The sequence below is a fragment of the Mastomys coucha genome, unplaced genomic scaffold, assembly GCF_008632895.1.
Source record: "Mastomys coucha isolate ucsf_1 unplaced genomic scaffold, UCSF_Mcou_1 pScaffold20, whole genome shotgun sequence".
In the NCBI taxonomy this organism is placed as follows: Eukaryota; Metazoa; Chordata; class Mammalia; order Rodentia; family Muridae; genus Mastomys; species Mastomys coucha.
The window spans coordinates 105,846,281-105,865,855 of record NW_022196903.1 but is presented as its reverse complement, the minus strand read 5'-3'; the positions used below and the strand labels follow the sequence as shown (position 1 = coordinate 105,865,855).

At 40.8% G+C, this 19,575-nt stretch overlaps 1 protein-coding gene across 6 annotated transcripts in view; it reads left to right on the top strand.

Moving 5' to 3' along the window:
* The first annotated feature begins 297 nt into the window (after nt 1-297).
* Nucleotides 298-19,575, top strand: part of Rad18 (RAD18 E3 ubiquitin protein ligase) — a 77,661-nt gene continuing 58,383 nt past the window's right edge. For 4 of the 6 annotated variants that reach the window (XM_031382838.1, XM_031382839.1, XM_031382837.1 and 1 more), the window contains exons 1-6: nt 298-417; nt 3,842-3,923; nt 9,067-9,128; nt 10,282-10,352; nt 13,305-13,645; nt 17,560-17,659. In XM_031382838.1, the coding sequence (XP_031238698.1) occupies nt 367-417; nt 3,842-3,923; nt 9,067-9,128; nt 10,282-10,352; nt 13,305-13,645; nt 17,560-17,659 (707 nt within the window). In that variant the 5' untranslated portion in view covers nt 298-366. Of the gene's footprint in view, nt 418-558; nt 785-2,056; nt 2,258-3,841; nt 3,924-9,066; nt 9,129-10,281; nt 10,353-13,304; nt 13,646-17,559; nt 17,660-19,575 lie in introns of those variants that run through there. The other 2 variants (XM_031382841.1, XM_031382840.1) reach the window with 2 other exon arrangements.

Genomic DNA, 19,575 nt, shown 5'->3' with positions numbered 1-19,575 from the left:
TTCATTTGGGTTCTGTCTTTTTCCTAATATTCAATCACCTTCCAGAATTTTTTTTTTTTTTTTTTTTTACTCATTTTATAAGACAGATTAAAGCTGCCCTGAATCTTTCAATTATCTTCTTGTCTCCTGGGATCCAAACGGGTCCAACTCCTGCATCGCTCCAGGCTACCACGCCCAGGAATTCTCACTCTTGCACTTCGGTTTTCCAAGCTGCGGACGCCCACCGCACGAGAACTACAGCTCCCAGCATGCTGTGCGCTCGCCGCGAGCCCGCCGCACGTATCTGACGTACGCTGCAGCGCGGGGAATTTCGAGTGGAGGAGCTGCGTGGCAGGCCGGTAGCTGGCGGGCTCATCAGGTGTGACCATGGAGGTCCTGGCCGAGCCGCGGTGGCCTCCGGCGTTGGCAGTGATGAAGGTGAGTCTCCCGGGAAGGCTGGGGCGCGGACTTCGTCGGTGCCGGCGGGGCACTCCGGTACGCGCGCCCCCGCCTCGGCCTTATCCTGGCTGACCTCGCGACGCCGGGCCTCAGTTTCCAACCCCCGAGACGGTCTGGGAACGCGCTGCGGTCCTGCGCAGTGAGCCCAAGGTGGCCGCCCTAACGGACCGGATGTTTTGGGTTTCTGTCACAATCACCGCGTAAGCGGGATAAAGTCACTGTAACGCAGTGTCAGTGATGGTGACAGCTCATCCTACTTGAACTCCTGTGTTAACAGTGACACCACTCGTGATTTGATTGGACGTTGCATCCGATGACATTTTATAATCAAGTAGCATAACAGAGGGTCTGCTTACCATGGTTTTCCATTTCTGGCTGGGGTCCGGACGTGCTCCTCGTTCTTAACACTGCATCCGGTTCCCCTGCCTAATGTGCCCTGCATGACTCAATAATGACGCATCTCTCTTTATTTAAACTTTTATTTATTTTATTAATTTAGGAGACAAGGTCTTACCCTGTAGCCCTTGGCTAGCCTGGAGTTCGGTATGAAGACCAGGCTGGCCTCAAGATCCACCTGCTCCAGCAATCTGAGCACTCATCCCTGGCTTACATCTTTTTAAAAGAGAGACAAGGATCCAGCGCTTAGCCTTTCTTTTTAAGGGATTATTGCATACTGAATTATCTCCCTTAAATAACATTTAGTGTGATGGTTTTTTCTTGTTTGTTTGTTTGCTTGCTTGCTTTTTGCTTTTTGTTTTTTTCGGGGTGGGGTGATGGTGGTGGTGGTTGAGACAGGGTTTCTATGTTTAGCCTTGTTCTGTAGACCAGACTGGCCTTGAACGCACCGGGACCTGCTTGCCTGCCTTTGCCTCCCAAGTGCTGGGATTAAAGATGTGTGTCACCTCTGCTTATCCGGTGGATGTTGTTTTTTGTTTTGATGTTTGTTTTTCTATCAAGAATCATTGGGTAGCCAGCCCTCCTGCCTCTGTCCCCTGAGTGCATTCTTCACCCTTATTTTTCTTTTACATATAATAGACAGTTTGTATCTATCACAACCTAACCAGTTACCTATGACAGTTGGTTTTTCTTTGCTTTTGTTATTGTTTTTTTGAGACAGGGTTTCTTTGGATAGCCTTGGCTGTCCTGTAACTAGCTCTGTCCTCTGAGTGCAGGCTTTTTCCTTATTTTAAAAACAATGTATCTATTACAACCTGAATATTTCCCTTCCACAATTGATGATGATGATTGTTATTAATGTTTTTTTTTGTTTTTTTTTGTTTTGTTTTTTTTCTGAGGCAAGGTTTCTCTGTATAGCCCTGGTTGTCCTGGAACTCACTCTGTAGACCAGGCTGGCCTTGAAATCAGAAGTCGGCCTGCCTCTGCCTCCCAAGTGCTGGGATTAAAAGTGTGTGCCACCACTGCCCAGCTTTTTAATGTTTTTTATTTTTTCCACAATTGATTATTATTTGTTTGTTTGTTTTTATGTTGTTTTTTGAGATAGGGTTTCTTTGTTATAGCCCTGTCTATCTGAGAACTAGCTCTGTAGACCAGACTGGCCTAGAACTCACAGAACTCACTGTCTCTGCTTTCCAAGTACTGGGATTAAAGGTATGTGCCACCACCGCCCAGCACAAGCAGATTTTTATAGCTATGTAATGTTTCATATAGATTGTAAGTGACAACTTTTTTGTTTGAGTGTGGTTTTAATGCAGCCTCCTTATGTAGTATAGATAGGCTTGGAACTTGCTTGCTACCTAGCCCAAGCTGGCTTCTAACTTCGGATCCTCCTGCTCCTGCCTCTGAAGTGCTACGATTTAAAGTATGTACTCACAGGGTTATATTTGCTTATTTACACTAATTATTTATTCTAAAGAGTTATTTATTTTATTTTGTGCACTGAGTGCTTTACCTACTTGTATGTATATGTACTACATACATGCCTGGTACCCATGGAGGTCAGAGGAGAGTATTACCTCCCCTGGAGCTGGAGTCATGGATGGTCGTGTGCCATGTATGGCCTCTGGGAATCCAACACAAGTTCTCTTAACTGATGAACCATCTCTTCAGCCTCTACAATTGTTAAGTAATCTATTCATATGGTTCCAGAAATACATAAAATAGAAAAGGTCTCTTTTCTGCCATGTCCCTCATTGCCCAGTCCCTTATCTTTGTAACTGTGATTGGTCACTTTGTTGTATCCTTTCAGAAGTTTCTTTATATATGGAATATATTCTACTTTGTTGGTGTTGGTGGGAATTTTTGTTTTTTGTTTTTGTTTTTTTTTTTGAGCCTACTCTCACTGTAGCTCTGGATGCCCTGAAGCTATGTAGACCAGGTTGATCTTGAACTCACAGAGATCCTTCTGCCTCTGCCTCCTAAGTGTTGAGAAGTCTGTGACACTATCCTTGGCCATAGTCTACATGTTAAGTCATCTCTGTGTCTACCTGAGGATGCTAGCCAGGGCCATTTCCACGCAGGGCAACGGCCCTATCCTTTAGCCACTTCCTTAGGTTCCTGCACTTCCATTTCTTGAGAATAAAGCAGTCCACTGTAATCACCATCAGTACCTTTCTTAAACAAATTAAAAGATTTTAAGTTCCAAGAATAAGTCTGTTTCGGTTTAGTTTGTTATCCCAGTTGACACTGGCTTTAGCCAGCTGCTTTGAAGGCTTTCTCATTTGGCTGCACTGTGACGTGTCCTGAGGAAAGTACCAGACTACCATGAAGAGGATGGGTATTTCGGCCTTGGTTTGACTCAAGCCCAGTATTGTGTGCTTACCTGGGATGTTAAGTTTCCTCATTGTGAGATAAGGGTTTTAATTGGATAGTTTAGTATTTATCTATTTTTATTTATTTTTGTTTGGGATAAGGTCTCATTATATAGTCCCATCTCAATTTGCATTCAACCGTACCTCAGCCTCTGAAGTGCTGGTATTACAGGTGCATTGACCACACCCTACCAGAGACTCTTTAAATCTTTGACTTTATTAGTCTTTTGTACTGGCTGGTTTTGTGTCAACTTGACACAGGCTAGAGTCATCAGAAAGAAAGGTTGTTGAAATCTTCCACCAAGTGGTGACTCTGTGCTGGAAGATGGGTCTGAAGGACAGGAGAAGAAGAGCAGTGATGCAGGAGCCCGTTGTGAAGGGCTGACAGTGTGGCACGGGAACCTGCAGCTCCAACTGCCCACAAAGCAAGTGGGATAACCTGAAACTTGAATACTCGTAGGGAAGCTTTTCTCTGTCATGATCCTTTGTTATTTATCTATAGTTAGATTTTGGAATACGTATCACTCACAAATGAGTGTTATGTAATTAATTTTAGGGACTAGAGGGAAAGGTGCTTACAGGCACTGGTTGTGCTGTTGATGTCCTGCTGATACACATGTGATTTTGCCTTGCAGACAATAGATGACTTGCTGCGCTGTGGGATTTGCTTTGAGTATTTCAACATTGCAGTGATAATCCCCCAGTGCTCTCACAACTGTAAGTACACTTTGTTTTTGTTAGTAAAGCACAAGGTAGTTTTCCTTAACGGTGAAGGAAATCATGTTCACATACTCACTTTCCATCTTTCATTCCTTTGCCGGGCCCTTTCAAGGTCAATGCCATCACCTTTTCTTGAATATGGCAGTTGTGTTTTTTACAATGTCCTTATATTTTCTACTACCTCCCCCTTGCATATTTTTACATGCCTTTTGTAGAGTTTATGGTAGTAAAGATTTTGGTAACAGTGTATGCTTATTTGCTGAGCGCTTTAATATGTTAAACTTCAGGATATTTTTTAGCAGGATGACAGATAAATGGTTCAGCCACTTAGTGTAGAATTGTAAATTTTAAACTTCAAAATATTAGGAATGCAGTTACTTTTTAACATGGGATTATATTTCAGTAAACCTATCAGCAGTTGAAAATATTATTAAGGTAAACGTTTTTTTATGATTATTCTATTTATTGATTTACTTTTTATTATTACAATTTTATGTGCTTTGCTAGTAAGGTAAACATTTATTAATCCACTTAACCTATTTCCTGTTGTAGCTCAGAACAGACACAATACACTCATCCTTCTGACCAGCTTGCTTTCAGGAAGCTGTGCCTACTATCTCTACCCAGCATTCAAAAGCATCATACTACATGTTGCTAGTGGAAAATTGTGATGAGGAGCAGGACAGAGAAAATTAAAATGCAAAATACAGTTTCTATTGAGTGAATACCATTTTTTCACTCTGGTATAGCTGGAAAATTATCAGTCAGACCATCATATAACTTGAGGACCCTCTGGATCCCTCACAGTACTCCTATTGAAGAGCATTACAGATCATTTTATCACTTAACAGCCATGTGCTCCCAAAAACAATTGTGCAATAGAATTGCTTTTCTTCTTTATGAGAAATATTTTTAAATGCTTATTGAATATGCTTATCATCTGTTTACTTATTTGTTGGGGGATAAGACTTGACCACACCCTCATACATTCTTAGGCAAGTACTCTGCCGCTCTCCTAAGTATTAAATAGCTTATGGTTATGCAGGCTAGTTAGCCTGCCATTTAGGCCATCTAGCATATTGAATATTTAATTATGGCATTTTTCATCCTCTGTTTTCAAGTTGGTTTGTCTTGGAAAGTTAAAAATCGGTTCAGTTTGACTTAAAGTTGGTTTTATTGGAAATCATTGATGACAGAAAGTTCTGTGAAGTCATAATAAGATGATGGCAAATGTCTGCTTTGCAGATACACCTACGCTTGGCTCTTGAGTGCCACTTACAAGTGGGTGAGTTTGTAATTATTGCCCAGGATTTCTCTAAATGTAAAAGTCTGTTGAGTAGTTTTTCCTTCAGAAGATAGTTCTGGGAACTAATATGCAGAACTTGACAAGGCTGTGGAAGATGCTTTAGTGGGTAAAGTGAGGATATGAGTTGTGATCTCTACTATCCACTTAAAAGCCAAGGGTGATGCAGACATCAATAACCTTAGAACTTGCGGACAAACAGATGGATCTTTGGGGCTCTAGTTAGCCTAACTGGAAAAACAGCAGTAACAACAGTGAGTTTCGGGATCTTGTCTCAAAAAATAAGATGGAGGGTGATTGAGGAAGATACACAGCATTGGCTCCATGTGTACATATCCAGGCAAGTGCTTGTACAACATATAACACACATACCAAAACCAAACCACCTTCCCACCCACCCCCCCAACCCCCCACCCCCCCCACGCTTGGCCCATTCTGAGCAGTTTGCTACTTTTTTTTCTTTTGTTGTGATAAAACACCAGCTTATGGAAGGAAGGGTTTATTTGAGGTTTACCTTGCCTGAGAGATAAGAGTCCATCACCATCACAATGGGGAAGTGTGTCTGCAGACAAGAATGGCATAGTTTTTCACAATCTCAACATAGTTTAAAAGTTCAAAGTCTCTTTTGAAACTCAAGACAATATTTTAATTGTAACTTCTGTAAGCACAAAATCAAAAAGCAACATACAGTAATAATTGCAACATAGAGTAGCATAGAAATACTGGACCAATACAAGAGTGAAACCCAGTAGGGCAAACTCCAAATTCTCTAACTCCATGTTTGATGTGAGGATTTAGATGGTTCTTCTCTTCCAGTTTTGCTGACTGCAATACTCTTTGCTCCTGGGCTAGTTCCACTCCCTGTATACAGCTAGCTCAACTTGGCAGATATCCCATGGCTTTGGCACCTCTAACATCTTGGCATCTCCAACAAGGTCCAGGCTTCACTTTCACAGCTTTATGCCTTTCAGAGACTTTCAGCTTTATGCCTTTCAGAGACTTCATGCTGGGACTCTCCTGCCACATGCCTGGCCTCTGTAACTGTGGGCATTTCCACTTTGCATCTTTGTTCCCTGAAATAATGACTCTGAGAGTTCTTATATATGAATAAATGCCTAAGCCAATAGCCTTTTTTTGGTTCCCGACTAGCTCATAACTGAATTACCCATTTATTCTATTCTAAGTCCCACCACATGGTTGGTTGGTTATCTCTCCTTAGTTTCATACAACTGTCCCCTTCAGTGTTTGCAGCAAATCTCCCATGCATGACTATTACCAGAATTTCATCTTTGGGATGACCCACCTTCTAATCCTGCCTTAGCTCACTGGTCATAGGCTTTTTATTGACAGGTATATAAAGATTCTCTCTACAGGCTTCACTGGCTGTCTTTAGCCACTGGAGGAAGAGTCCACAACCACTTTGCTTGTGTGTCCTTATGACTTGAGAGCAAGACTCACATGGACAACTCTGCCAAGTTGTATTGTTCACTCAGGATAGAGCCTGGCCCCCTCCTTGAATTACATTTATAAAAGCTTTCCTTTGTTTCCTTTTCACAAGGTGGAAGCTTAGCTGGATGGGGTCTTGCTCTGGTGCACCCCTTCCAGTATTCCATTGCATAACAGGTCTTTCTTTAATCTTCTTCTCTCTTCTGCCTAGGCCTTAGCTCTGACATTACATTTTCTCCTTTTCAAACTACATTTTGTATTTTTGCTCTTTTTCATTGTAGACCCAAGAGTGATTTCTAAGAACTGTGACAGAGTCAGTATTTGACTGCCTTAAAATCTCCCTTACCAAGGAAATTAACCCATTATTTTCAGTTTTGCCTCAGGTAGCATTTTAAGACAAGTGTGGAAAGTTGCTACATTCTTTGCCAAAATATCACAAGAATGTTGCAAATATTCCTTTCTGAAACCTTTTGAGCTGGGCCTCCACAGTCCACATTGCTCTCAGCCCTACTGTCTTCTGAGCTTTTACTAGGATGGCCCATTATACCCTACTTCAACTGCTTTCCTAGTCCAGAGTACCAAAGCTGCCTCTATTTCTCCAAAACCCCGCATGGCCAGGCCTGTCAGAGCTCTATCCCACTCCTGACACCGACTTCAGATCTGTCCGGCAGCTGTCAGTCACACTTTGGGTGTTCTCTTTGGTGGTAGCTCCAGTACAGGTTTCTTTTCTGGCTCTGAGGTGCTTTCTGCTTGTGGTCTCTCCTCCCTGAGGTGTTGCCTGTCTAGCTTTTCTGGGGGAAGGGTAGCAGTTTGGCCTACGACCTTGCTTTTTCCATGGATCTAGGGTGAGTTGTTGGTTTTTCAGGTTGCTCAGCAACTGAATGGCCACTTGTAGCTTCTTTGCAATGGCCAGCAGAGCTAACCTGTTTTTTGTTTGTTCTTTGCCAGAATATATCCCTTTACCCCTTTACAGAATATATCCTTTACCCCTTTACAGAATATATCCTTTACCCCTTTACAGAATATATCCTTTACCCCTTTACAGAATATATCTATCCTTTACCCCTTTACAGAATATATCCTTTACCCCTTTACAGAATATATCTTTACCCCTTTACAGAATATATCTTTACCCCTTTACAGAATATATCTTTACCCCTTTACAGAATATATCTTTAACCCTTTACAGGATATATCCTTTACCCCTTTACAGGATATATCCTTTACCCCTTTACAGAATATATCCCTTTACCCCTTTACAGAATATATCCCTTTACCCCTTTACAGAATATATCCTTTACCCCTTTACAGAATATATCCTTTACCCCTTTACAGAATATATCTTTACCCCTTTACAGAATATATCCTTTACCCCTTTACAGAATATATCCTTTACCCCTTTACAGAATATATCCTTTACCCCTTTACAGAATATATCCTTTACCCCTTTACAGAATATATCCTTTACCCCTTTACAGAATATATCCTTTACCCCTTTACAGAATATATCCTTTACCCCTTTACAGAATATATCCTTTACCCCTTTACAGAATATATCCTTTACCCCTTTACAGGATATATCCTTTACCCCTTTACAGAATATATCCTTTACCCTGGGAGTGTTGGTGTTGGAACTGGCAGTGCTTCTTTATGAATACTTGCACCATCAAAACCGTACTCTTTTTGCTTCCTCAACTAAATGGATTTTTTTTTTTAAACAAGGCTCCTTAATTCAGCTTTGTAGAAAGGAGCTACCAGCAAAGTGTCAATCTATTACACCCGAGAGTTTTCATTTTGTGCTGCTCCAGGTGTGAAAAATTTAGTAGATACTTATTTCTTGCTTAACTTTGTAATGTAGGTGCCCCATACTTTGTTGGCTATATGAGATTAAAACAAAACAAAAACAAAACAACAAAAAAACAAACCCTTAGCCCTGTGTATTGTTTGGTACCTGCCACCCAAATGCTTGTTAAGCATGAGGTTGTGGGCCTCACAATTTTAGGGTGTAGAAATCTTCACTTAATAACCTGGATATGTGTTGTGTCTGTATATCCCATTTTCAAGTTTTCTGTTTTCAAATGGGAAATACTAGGTATGTGTATAAAATAAGCCCAGGGCTTCACTGAGTCCTTGTGGTTCACAAAGTGGGCAAAGAGGGAGTAGTGTGTGCTTACAGAGTTGTGGGAGTTTAGAGAGTCAGTGTACTAGAGGTGCCGTCTTCCCTTAACAGTGCCTTTTAGATGTACATGTAAATACTGTGGAGCAAGAAGATACTAGAAACTTGGAATGAAATAATGACGACCTATTCTAGCTGGAAGGCAGCATTGTATTAAGATTCCTGCATTACTGAATAGCATAACTTCCTATGTTACACTTTGTGTCTTTTTGCAGATTGTTCACTCTGTATAAGAAAATTTTTGTCCTATAAAACTCAGTGCCCAACTTGTTGCGTGGTAAGTTTTTATTTGTATTTTTTTTAAATTTTTGTTGAATAGGGCAAAATTTCCACAAAAATGCATGGGATGATATGTTATCATTGAATGAAACCATTTGAACATTTCCAGGAAAGATTTCTTAAGTATACATAAGGGACATGGGCTTTGTTCCATTTCTCATCAGGATTTTTGATACCCTAATATATTTTAGAAAGTAAAAAGCCCTACTACTCTTTGATTGCTACAATTTGTGCTTTTGTGGCTCCTAACTTTTTATAATTTCTCACTTTGTATGCAAACTAATGCTGGATTCTTAGTTTGTGAAGAATTGGTGTATATATTTGTAGGAGGCAAGAGATTCATGGCAAGTGAGCTCACCCAAGCCTCCCTGGTCTCTTACCGCCCTCCCAGAGCAGCCCTTTCAGAAAAAACATCAGCAAGTGTGCTATCCATGTCTGAGACTTTTTCTTGAGGTGAGAACAGGTAGAGAGGGATATAAAATGGGAAATTAAACTCATATCTGAGTAAAGAAAGAAGAGACACAGGTCTCTTGGAAAGGATGCTGTGAGGAGCTGGAGGTGTGACCACTCAGGTCAGCAAACACATCCTGCCAGGATGTCACTGAATTTGTCTAAACAGAGCAGTTGCCTCCAGACTTGGAGGTCTCTTTCACTGCCTGCTCCTTTGTTAAGGTGGATTTGCACCAAGGCATCCATCCCAGGTAACATCAGTGCTGCAGTACTAGATGTTTCTCTTGTATTCTCGAGTTTCTTAATTTTAACCCTCTTTGAGCACTTAACGCCTCTCTCCCAGAGTTATTACTTAGAAGAGCTTCTCTGTTCTGTTTTTAAGTAATTAGGAAAAACTAGAGTTTTGGCATTTTAAGGAAAAATCCTTGCTCATGTTGGGTTTTGTCTTAGTTTTTCAGAGTAAATAGCAGATAGTTTTAACACTCTTTTGAGAGCTGCTACCAGCTTCCGTTTAGCAGGTCCTGATTCACTGGCTAAAGTTCTGTGTTAGTATGACATGAATTCACTTTAGTTTGAAGTTTTCCTGGAAGACTAGTAGGACAGAGAGCCCCAGGAGGACAGGTCAGACATTTTCAAAAACAAGATTGTGACAAGTTAATTACTGCTTTTGACCTTTTCCATCTGTTGTTTTCCTTTTCTAGGCAGTAACAGAGCCAGACCTGAGAAATAATCGCCTCTTAGATGAACTGGTAAAAAGCATGAATTTTGCACGGTATGATTCAGTTTGGTGACTAACCTCTAACTGCCTTTGCTCTTTATGCGTGCCTCCTTTCCATGCCCTTTCTGTTAGGGAGTGCAGGGTTACATCCTGGAGTCAAAGAAGGGAAGCGATGGTAGCCACCGCACAGGGAGGAAGTTTTAAGAAGTAGTCACAAGGTTTTCTCTACCAGAAACTTTCCTATTTTGAAGAATTAAGAGTTAAAGTGTAAATATATTGGCACTTTTTTTATGGTTGGTGTTGTGTTGCTTCTGGGATGTTAGCCTCTAAGACTTTTTCGTGGATAGCACTAGAGAATATGTGTTTTTATGCAGGTGTGTATATTAACCCTTTGTTCACATATTTGTAATTGGTTCTATTTGTTATATTTAACCTATTAATTCTTAATCAGATTTAGTCAGCATGTGTAATATGGTATATTGTGTGAGACATGCAACTGCTTCTTCTCTGTAAACTTCTCATACATAGCTGTGCTTTTTAACTGTCAAATGCATGAATGTATGGATATGAGTTTAGTCATCCAAAGGGATATAAAAAGTCATGTTCTATCAAACATATCTTGTATTTGTTTTAATCATGTTGTTAGTTCACATGTCCATGTATAAGACTTCTTCACTTATTGGAACATTCTTGGAGATTACCTTGCCTTTAAAAATGTCTTCAGACTTCTAGTAGAATTGCACATTTTTAATAGGTTTGTATCATAAAGATGATTATGTTTGATATTCTGAACTCTAATATGTCATTGCAGCAACTGGCTGGTTAGCTAATTTCTTTGTGAGACCATGTAATAGTACACTTTTCTAGAATAAGAAACTATGTGTCTCTTTGATTCTCCTATTGATGTCGTTGCTTTCTGTATTGCAGTAAAGACATACTCGTGTCTATTAGGTTTTTTCCCTAAGGTGCATGTGAATGTGACATGTATACTTGTTAAAGTGGATATATATGCACATGGGTGTAGGTACATTTGCATGCGTGTGTGAGGGTGTCGAAGCCAGAGATAAGTATTGGATATCTTCCTTGAATTTTGGGGGAGTGTTTGTCACTAACTTGAACTTTGTGTAGCTGAAGAGCTAATAAGCTTTAGGGTCTGCTTGTCCCTGCCTGGCCAGTGCTGAGGCTGCAGTACACTCAGCTTGTTATTCCCAAGTTCTGCCAGCCCCAGTCTGGGTCTTGAACTTCAGTTCTCTTATTTCCATCAAAGTCACTTAATGACAGCCATCCCAGGACTTTTTGTTTTGTTTGATTTGTTTGTTTTACTTTTTATGATAAATCTTATGTGTCTATGTATTTGAAGGTATCCAATGGAGTTTGTCATTCTCCTTGGGCTTACCTTCTTGGCATTACCATTCTTAGCATCATCCTTGAAGTGCATGTTTCTTAGATGTTCATCACGTGTAGTGTTGTGGTACGTCATCTGCAAAATTAGTAGGGATGAAACAAGGTAATTGATATCATTATTTGTTTGAATTCTGGTCTAAGATTGATGAGGGAAGAAGAATAATCTTATGACTAAAATGTAAGATATTTATATTGCTTATTGATTTTTATTTCTTGTTTTTCTCATTTGGCCTTACCATATAAATGCCATTTGGATTTTTAAAAATTTAATATTCTAAATTGAATAATAGGTTATGGGAAATAATTTAAGAGGTTTCAGATACAAGGATGACGTTCTTTTACATTTTCTTTTGACCTTTGGTGTTCATTTTCAAAGAACACACTTTTTCTTGGCTTGTTTAAAAGTAATGTACTTAGCCCGATGTAGTGGCTCACCTTCATCCTGGCATTCGGGAAGCACTGCTGTTAAGACGCACAGCAAGTGTGAGCAGCTACAGAACAGAAGACCAGCAGTCTACCTTGTACTTGTTAAGTGTTAAGTTGCTCTTAAGAGGCTCAAGGATAAATGGGAGATAGGCTGTTGCCAGGAATCTGAAGTCTGGGAGAAAGGCCTATGTGAAGACTTGGAAAAACATGAAAACAGATGACATCTAAAACCAAGAAATATTTTGCAATTCATATACCCTAGAATAAATTAGAGAGAAATGCTAATTTCCAAACTGATGTTTAAATGGAGTTGGTCATTTTTCCTTAATTTTCATCACCCTTATGAATTCTTATGAAAGTGATCTGGTACCGTAGAACTAAACAGCACTCATCACAGGCACTCAGATATCTCATGGACAGATGCGGACTTTTAGAGCTGGAAGACTAAGAATCAACATCTTCTTGTACTGATGGGTAAATAAAGTCTCAGGAAGTTTCACTGGTCTGCTTGAAGTCATCTAGTTTAGAAAGGCATGCAAATTAGATCTCAGACTGCTGAGAGCCACAAAACTGCTCACCACCTGTTTACAATGTCTGTTTCCTACCAGTCCCATAGGGTTTGGTCCTTGCATACCCTGGAGATGATTGCAGATGGGTGAGGGTTTCCTTCTCATGGCTCCCTCCCACCTGCCTAGCACACTGTCCCTCATGTTCTCATCATCTTTGCCCAGAATTGTGCTCTCTTCTCCCTGGTCAGGGAGGTAACTTCTCCTGCTTAGATGTCAGTTCAACATTCAAATCTGAGAAAGCTCTGCCAGGTGAAGGTCTTAGGTCAGGGCTGTATCACTTCATGCGTCTCTCTTCTCCCAGAGAGCGCACTTTTGCGTTGCTTGTGTTGTAGTGCTAACTGTTGCTTCATGTCTTCCTCCAGATTTTACTTTGCCATTGTAGAGTAAGTCTCATCTAGAGCCCAATATACTCTTAAGTTCTAGTAACTGCCTTTTAATTCTGATTTATTGCATTATTTCTCATTTTAAAAGAAACTTTTTAGTTTGGTTGTGATTGTGACATAAGTTCTGTGTTTCAGAGGAACTAAGTATTAATTAGGGATACTCTGTATTATATATAACTTGGCGTCTTATTTACCTGTTTGTTTTTTGTTTTGTGTGTTTCAAGGACTCGCCTGTTGCAGTTTGCTTTAGAGTCACCACCCATATCTCCTGTGTCTTCCACCTCAAAGAAGGTTGTTGTTAAAGTACATAATGCTGAAGCTACCCAACACCCTGTCAAACAGGGAAACAGGTTAATGGATAAGTTCCTGATTAAAGAAACTGGTGATTGTGTATCTGAGTTGTTGGGAAAAGAAAATGAGAGGAAATTCAGCCCTCAAAAAGAGATAAGTGCATCTGCTGAGATTAAAGAGACAAGTCTCCTAGGAAAGCCAGTACTTGGTCTCTCGGATGCTAATGGTCCTGTGACACCCTCTACATCCACTATGAAACTGGATACTACTAAAGGTAGGATGTTGGTTTTTTGTATGTGACCTGAAAGAAAAACTAGACTTTTCAAACCTCTGCTGCACTGATGACGATCCGCAGCAGAAAGGCCATCTACATCCAAATTTTAAAAATTTAAGGTAAAAAGAGCAAGAGTAATTCTTTCTTTTGGGGTATGGCCTTGGCCAATTCCCCCTTTTTGTTTTTGTAAAAGTTCTTTAAGAGTGTGATGTGCACGCTCTACGATATCCTGTCCTTGAGGATTATATGGCAATCCATGAGAAACATGAACTTCCATCTGTTTACAAAATGACAAAGGTTTGAGCTGTATAGGCAGGTCCATTATCTAATTTTAGCTGCTGGGGTTTGCCCCAAGCAGCCCATGTCTCTAGGCAATGCGAGATGACATTGTATGCCTTTTCTCCACTCAAAGGTGTGGCATGAATGATCTCAGAACACGTATCTACAGATACGTGAACATATTTTAAAGTTCCAAATTCAGAAACATGTGTCACATCCATCTGCCAGATCTTAAGGGGAGACAAGCCCCGTGGATTGACACCCATGCCATGGGGATGATGATGGATTATACATTGAGGACAATCTAAGACCACCTGTCGGGCATCAGCTCCAGACAGATGAAATTTTTGTTGTAATGTCTTAGCATTTATATGAAAACCTTGATGGAACCATTCAGCCGTTTCCATAGAAGAACTCATGAAAATGCACTCTATCCTAGTCCATTGATCTACAATCTCATTTCCTTTGCTTAAAGGTCCTGGCAACCCGGTATGAGCCCGAATATGCTGAATAAAAAATAGATTTTTTTCTCTGCCAAATTAATTTCTGCAAATTCTCAAATAATGTACAAATGGTACTATTAATTTTAATGGGGCCAGCGGTTTCAAGAATTTTTACAGCGTTAACAACATAAGCCGAATCAGATATCAAATTAAAAGCAAACTGTCAGTTTTTAAAAAGCTTCAATTACTAATTTTAATTCAACTACTTGAGGAGAGCCCGGCAGGAATTGACATAACACAGGCTCTTGTTTCTCTACCAAATAGGGCCCACAGCCTGTTTTAGAACCATCAGTAAACACATTTGGGGCCCCAGTTATAGGGGCAGCTGACGTAATCTTTGGAAAGATCACAGGATGCTCTCTAAAGAAGGATTGAGCATCTTGAAAAACTGGGCAGGCGAGCTGGAGGTCTGACCTCACGGCTAGCCAAACCTCTGGATAAAAGGAGAGTCCTGGACCCCCACTGTTGATTGGATTATAGGGGGGAGGCACTGACAGTACCCAGCCTGGGGGGCCTTTTTCAGTCTCTGGCCCCCTTTTCTTCCGCTTCTTCCTAAGGGAGCTTTTCTCTATCTTCTCAATTAGATCCTGTAATTCCTCATCTGTATCAGACCAATCTGTGACTGAGTTCCCCTTTCCTGATTTCACTGACCGCTCCTCTTTCAGCTGTTTTAATGTGGCTTTTCCCTCTATCTCATACACCTTAGAACTAACAGGTCCAACTATAGACTGAGGATTTGTTCTAAACAGTCGAATTGAAACATTTCTTCCCTTAAAGATACAATGTTGGTTCTGTTCTCTCTGTACACGGCACTCCTCCTGGTAAAAGGCCATCCATTTAAGGAACATGGGTGAGGGGAACACAGCCTTGACATTCCTTACAATTCTTACATTCTCTGAGGGTGAGAGCCTGGTGGGCAAAGCCCTCAAGAATGGTCTCTACCCAGGGTGAATGAGGGCCATCCTCTGCCACTGCTTTCTTCAGATCCCTTAGGTCTTGGGCTTCCCAGGGATACCAAGCTGCTGCCAGGGTTGACATTAACCAGAAACAGGTGGCTGGTATCTCCCGAGCTGAATTCACCCACCCCCGCATAGGGCTGCTTGCTGAAGGCAGCTCTTCCACAGCCTTAAAACAGCTCTGATCTTCCAAACAGCTCTTAAAGAGCTTTCAGACAGGTCTTAACAGCTCTTGAAGAGTCAGAAAAATTGAGTTTGATAATAACAGCTCTGGGAGAGCCAGAAAAATTGAATACAAAGTGCCTATGGTTATTTTTGTTACTTTTACTTTTTTTGTTATTTTTCTTTTACTTTCAGTTCACTACTCTTTATAGCCTCTACTTCCGAGGTCTTTATTGCTCCAACCCGGAGACCTTATTTTATTGTTTCTACTCCCGAGATCCTTATAGCCTCTACTTCCGAGGTCTTTATTGCCTCTACTTCCGAGGTCCTTATCATCCCACTTACCTGGGAACTTACCAGCCGGCTTACCCTGACTGCAAAAGGTTCTGAGTCTCAAGAGGTTTTTCCTTCCCTGTCCAGGCCTCCAACTGGTACTTTTCTTTTACTTTCTCCCGGTCCAGGCCTCCAACTGTTTCGAGGTTTTTCTTTTCTTTTTCCCCATGCGGGCCACCAGTTGTTGGGTCCTCCTCGTCCAGCAAGAAAAACGCAACTACACGAGCTCTTCCTTTTTGCAGTTTATTTCAGGACCCTTTTAACAATGCTTCTCCCTCCTGCTCTCTCCTGCCTGCTTCTCCTCCTGCTCTCTCTGGAGCTTACTTAAACTCCGCCTCCCGGCTCACCCTCGGCTGTTGAGTACTCTCAAGCTTAGCCAATCCCAATGGGCCATGTAGCAAAAGCAGATAGATCACCAGATGTAGAAGCAACCAATAGCAGTAGCTTAGCCAAGTAAGGGCTTTGTTTACGAGGCCTCTCGCTCGGGGCTTGGTTCTCCACAGTCTGTGGTTATGGGCTTATTTTTTTGGCTATAGGACTTGCACCTCAGTTAACCTGACTTATTTCCTGGCTCTTCTAGAATGTCTCTGTAACCAGTTTGTTATCTCACTCTTCCTACAGTATTCTCAGATTGACAGAATAGCTGAAAACTGGCCTGGTGTGCTACTTGGTCAGTAACTACCGATTGCCTGGAATATGCACTCCTCCTTTGTTTATGCTCTGGTGTTTGCATGCTGCAGTGGTGCAATGTGGCTGAATGGTGACAGAGCCAGGATTATGGTGTGAAGGGTCATCTGGAAAATTCATAGCCAGTCTCTAGGATCTTATTTTTTACTAAGAATGTGTGTATTTAACAAACCCATACAACCCCCAATTGAAGGCCAGTAGTGTTTACTAGAAAATGGGAATTAGCCTATTAGTAATTGTATTTTTAAGTTTTATTTTATTTTATTTTATTTTTTGATTATGCGTATCAGCATCTCATCCCGGAGATCACTCCATCTGTGGTTTTTGTTGATGTGTTTTTATTTCATAGGGACATGTTTTCAACTCTTGTAGGAATATTTTCTTTTTTATCCAAATGAAATCTTAGAATGGACCCTAACATGTAAAATAGATACAATTCTCTGTGTTCTATTAAAAGAAGGACTAGGGAGTCTGGAGACTCTGGTGCCATAAGCCTTCCTTCTTTGGACACTGCATTTTAACCCACGGTGGATACTTCCGCATTCACTGCAACTCCTCAGAGCTGCAGCTTTAATAAGGTGGACCTGGCCCAGGAGCAGGGAAGTCAGTAGTTCAGCCAGATTGTAACAAGCCAGTGAAGCCTTGGTTTACTCATAGGTGGAACTTCATTACAGAGTTGTTGAGATTGCTTTTGTCCTATGTAAGATGCTCCTAGGGAATGCTGGGGAAACTCAGCATTGTGGTTTCCTAGTACCTTATTTCTAGTTAGCTAACTCCCAAACTTAATTGCAGTCTCTAGGCTCAAGATTCTGATCATGTGACTTCCCACAAAGTAGCTAGTTACTAGTAACCAGTTTGTCTGTTCTCCTTGCTCTTTTTTAAAGAGCATATCAGCCAGCTAGGATTCTGTCTTTTAGTTACTGAAAGATGCCAGTTTGTTAATTTTTGCCCATTCTATGGCTAATGAAGTCTCCCCCACCTCTTTTAAATGCAGTGTCTTGTCCTGTTTGTGGGGTCAGCATTCCAGAAAATCATATCAATAAGCATTTAGACAGCTGTTTATCACGTGAGGAGAAGAAGGAGAGTCTTAGAAGGTAAGCACAACTTCCAACCTGCCTTTGCATGATGCTTCTGTACTTAGATAGATGTGAATCAAAACCAGGACTCCTTTTGTCCTGGTGACTAGTACTTGTGTTTCCTTTCCCGCCTGATTTTTCCTTTAATGCTGGTTACCTCTCCATCCTCCTGTTTTCCTTCTTCAGCTCACACTCTGCCATATTTCAGTAGCAGATTAGTGCATGCTTGCTGGTACATTATGACTTAGAAAAACTAGTGACTTTGAATTCACTTATCTTTTAAACTTACTCTCTTTTTAGAATTCTCAAGTGGTCATGCAGAGGCCTTGCCCAAAGAGAGTAAGGACAGCTTGAATTTGAAGAATGTAAAATCTTTCATTAGTTCTTAGGATGTTTTAATATTTTATATATATCTTTAAACAATTAAAATGTAATATTTTAAGTATTAATTTAAATCAATTTTACTCTATATTTGTCTGTCTATATTTATATGGTGCTGAGAATTAAGTCCTAGTGCGCTTTTTCAAAAATTTTTTTTGAAGAGGCTGTTCAATAGCATAATGATCCCCTGTAAAAATGATGCAGAAAAATATTTTTAGCTGAATGTAATGATGTGTGCCTATAATCCTAGCATTCAAGAAGCTGAGGCAGGAGACTCATAGGTCAGCTGTGGCAGCTCTGTGTCATTCCAGCCCTATGCTTCTGATTTCTCCCTTCTGTGCCGGAGGCTATGTATGGGATGTAATGACCTTCTCTCCAAAACACCCAGAGATGACATTACTAATAAGTTGTAAGGTCGGGATTTGTAAACCACTGTGCTGCTCTGTGTCCTTTGTGTACCACAGTCACCAAATCTGAAATAGTCTACTTGGTGTTCAGGGAGTGATGTTAAATTGCAGGGCTTTGGGAATCAGTGTCTGGTGGAGACAATAAAGAAACAGAAGAGTCATGTTTGAATCTGGGTAGATGTAGTTGAAGGAAGCATAGACAGCGAGGTCAAGGGAAGATATTATTTTTAAAAACAGGGTAGGGGTTTGCAACCCCATAGGAAAAACAATATCAACAAACCAGACCCCTCAGAGCTCCCAGGACTAAGCCATCAACAAAGGTGTACACATGACTCCAGCTGCATATGTAGCAGAGGATGGCCTTGTCATGCATCAGTGGGAGGAGAGGTCCTTGGTCCTATGAAGGCTCCATAGATGCCCTAGTATAGGCCTCAATCTTCCTGCATTGTCAGGTGGTAAACAGGACAGTGGTGAGCAAAGGGAATGAAGTGGGTTGAAGTTGGAGACATCTATGAGAGTCCAGAGAGCTGTGGGAAAGAGAACAGGGCTAGAGACTTCAGTGATAGCTGGAAAGTGGGGTGAAGAGAGTGATTGGCTCTTATGTTCATCTGTTTTGAGGAGTAGTCTCCCAAAAACATTATCTCAGAAGGCAGGGCCATCTTACTGTTTTAATTATTAAAACTAAAAAAGTGCCACTCAAGTTTTCTGAGTCAGTTTGGAGTGAGTGCATGTTCCGAGGGGCAGGCTGTACTGCTGTAACTTACAAGGCTGAAGGTGCCGATGCACTGCTGACTCACAGCACAAGCTGTCCTTGACTCCAGGCCTGCCCGGTGCTGTGCTCGCAAGGACTGCCTTTTTTTTGTTTTTTTTTTCCAAAATAATACATCACTTCTAATATTTTCTTAAATGAATATGAATATATAAAGTCTTTTTGTTTGTTTTGTATTTAGTAGAGTTTAAAATCTTGGCTCTTACTGTGGTACAAGCCCAAAATAAGAACAATTTTTAGACATTGGATTTCATTGTAATAAGGCTGTACTTCAATGACCCTCATATCACCAAAGGATTTACCTCCATACTAGCTAAGCTGAGAGTTGATAGTTCTGCTGCACCAAGAAATGAATTGTAGGCTCGATTTTTGGATAC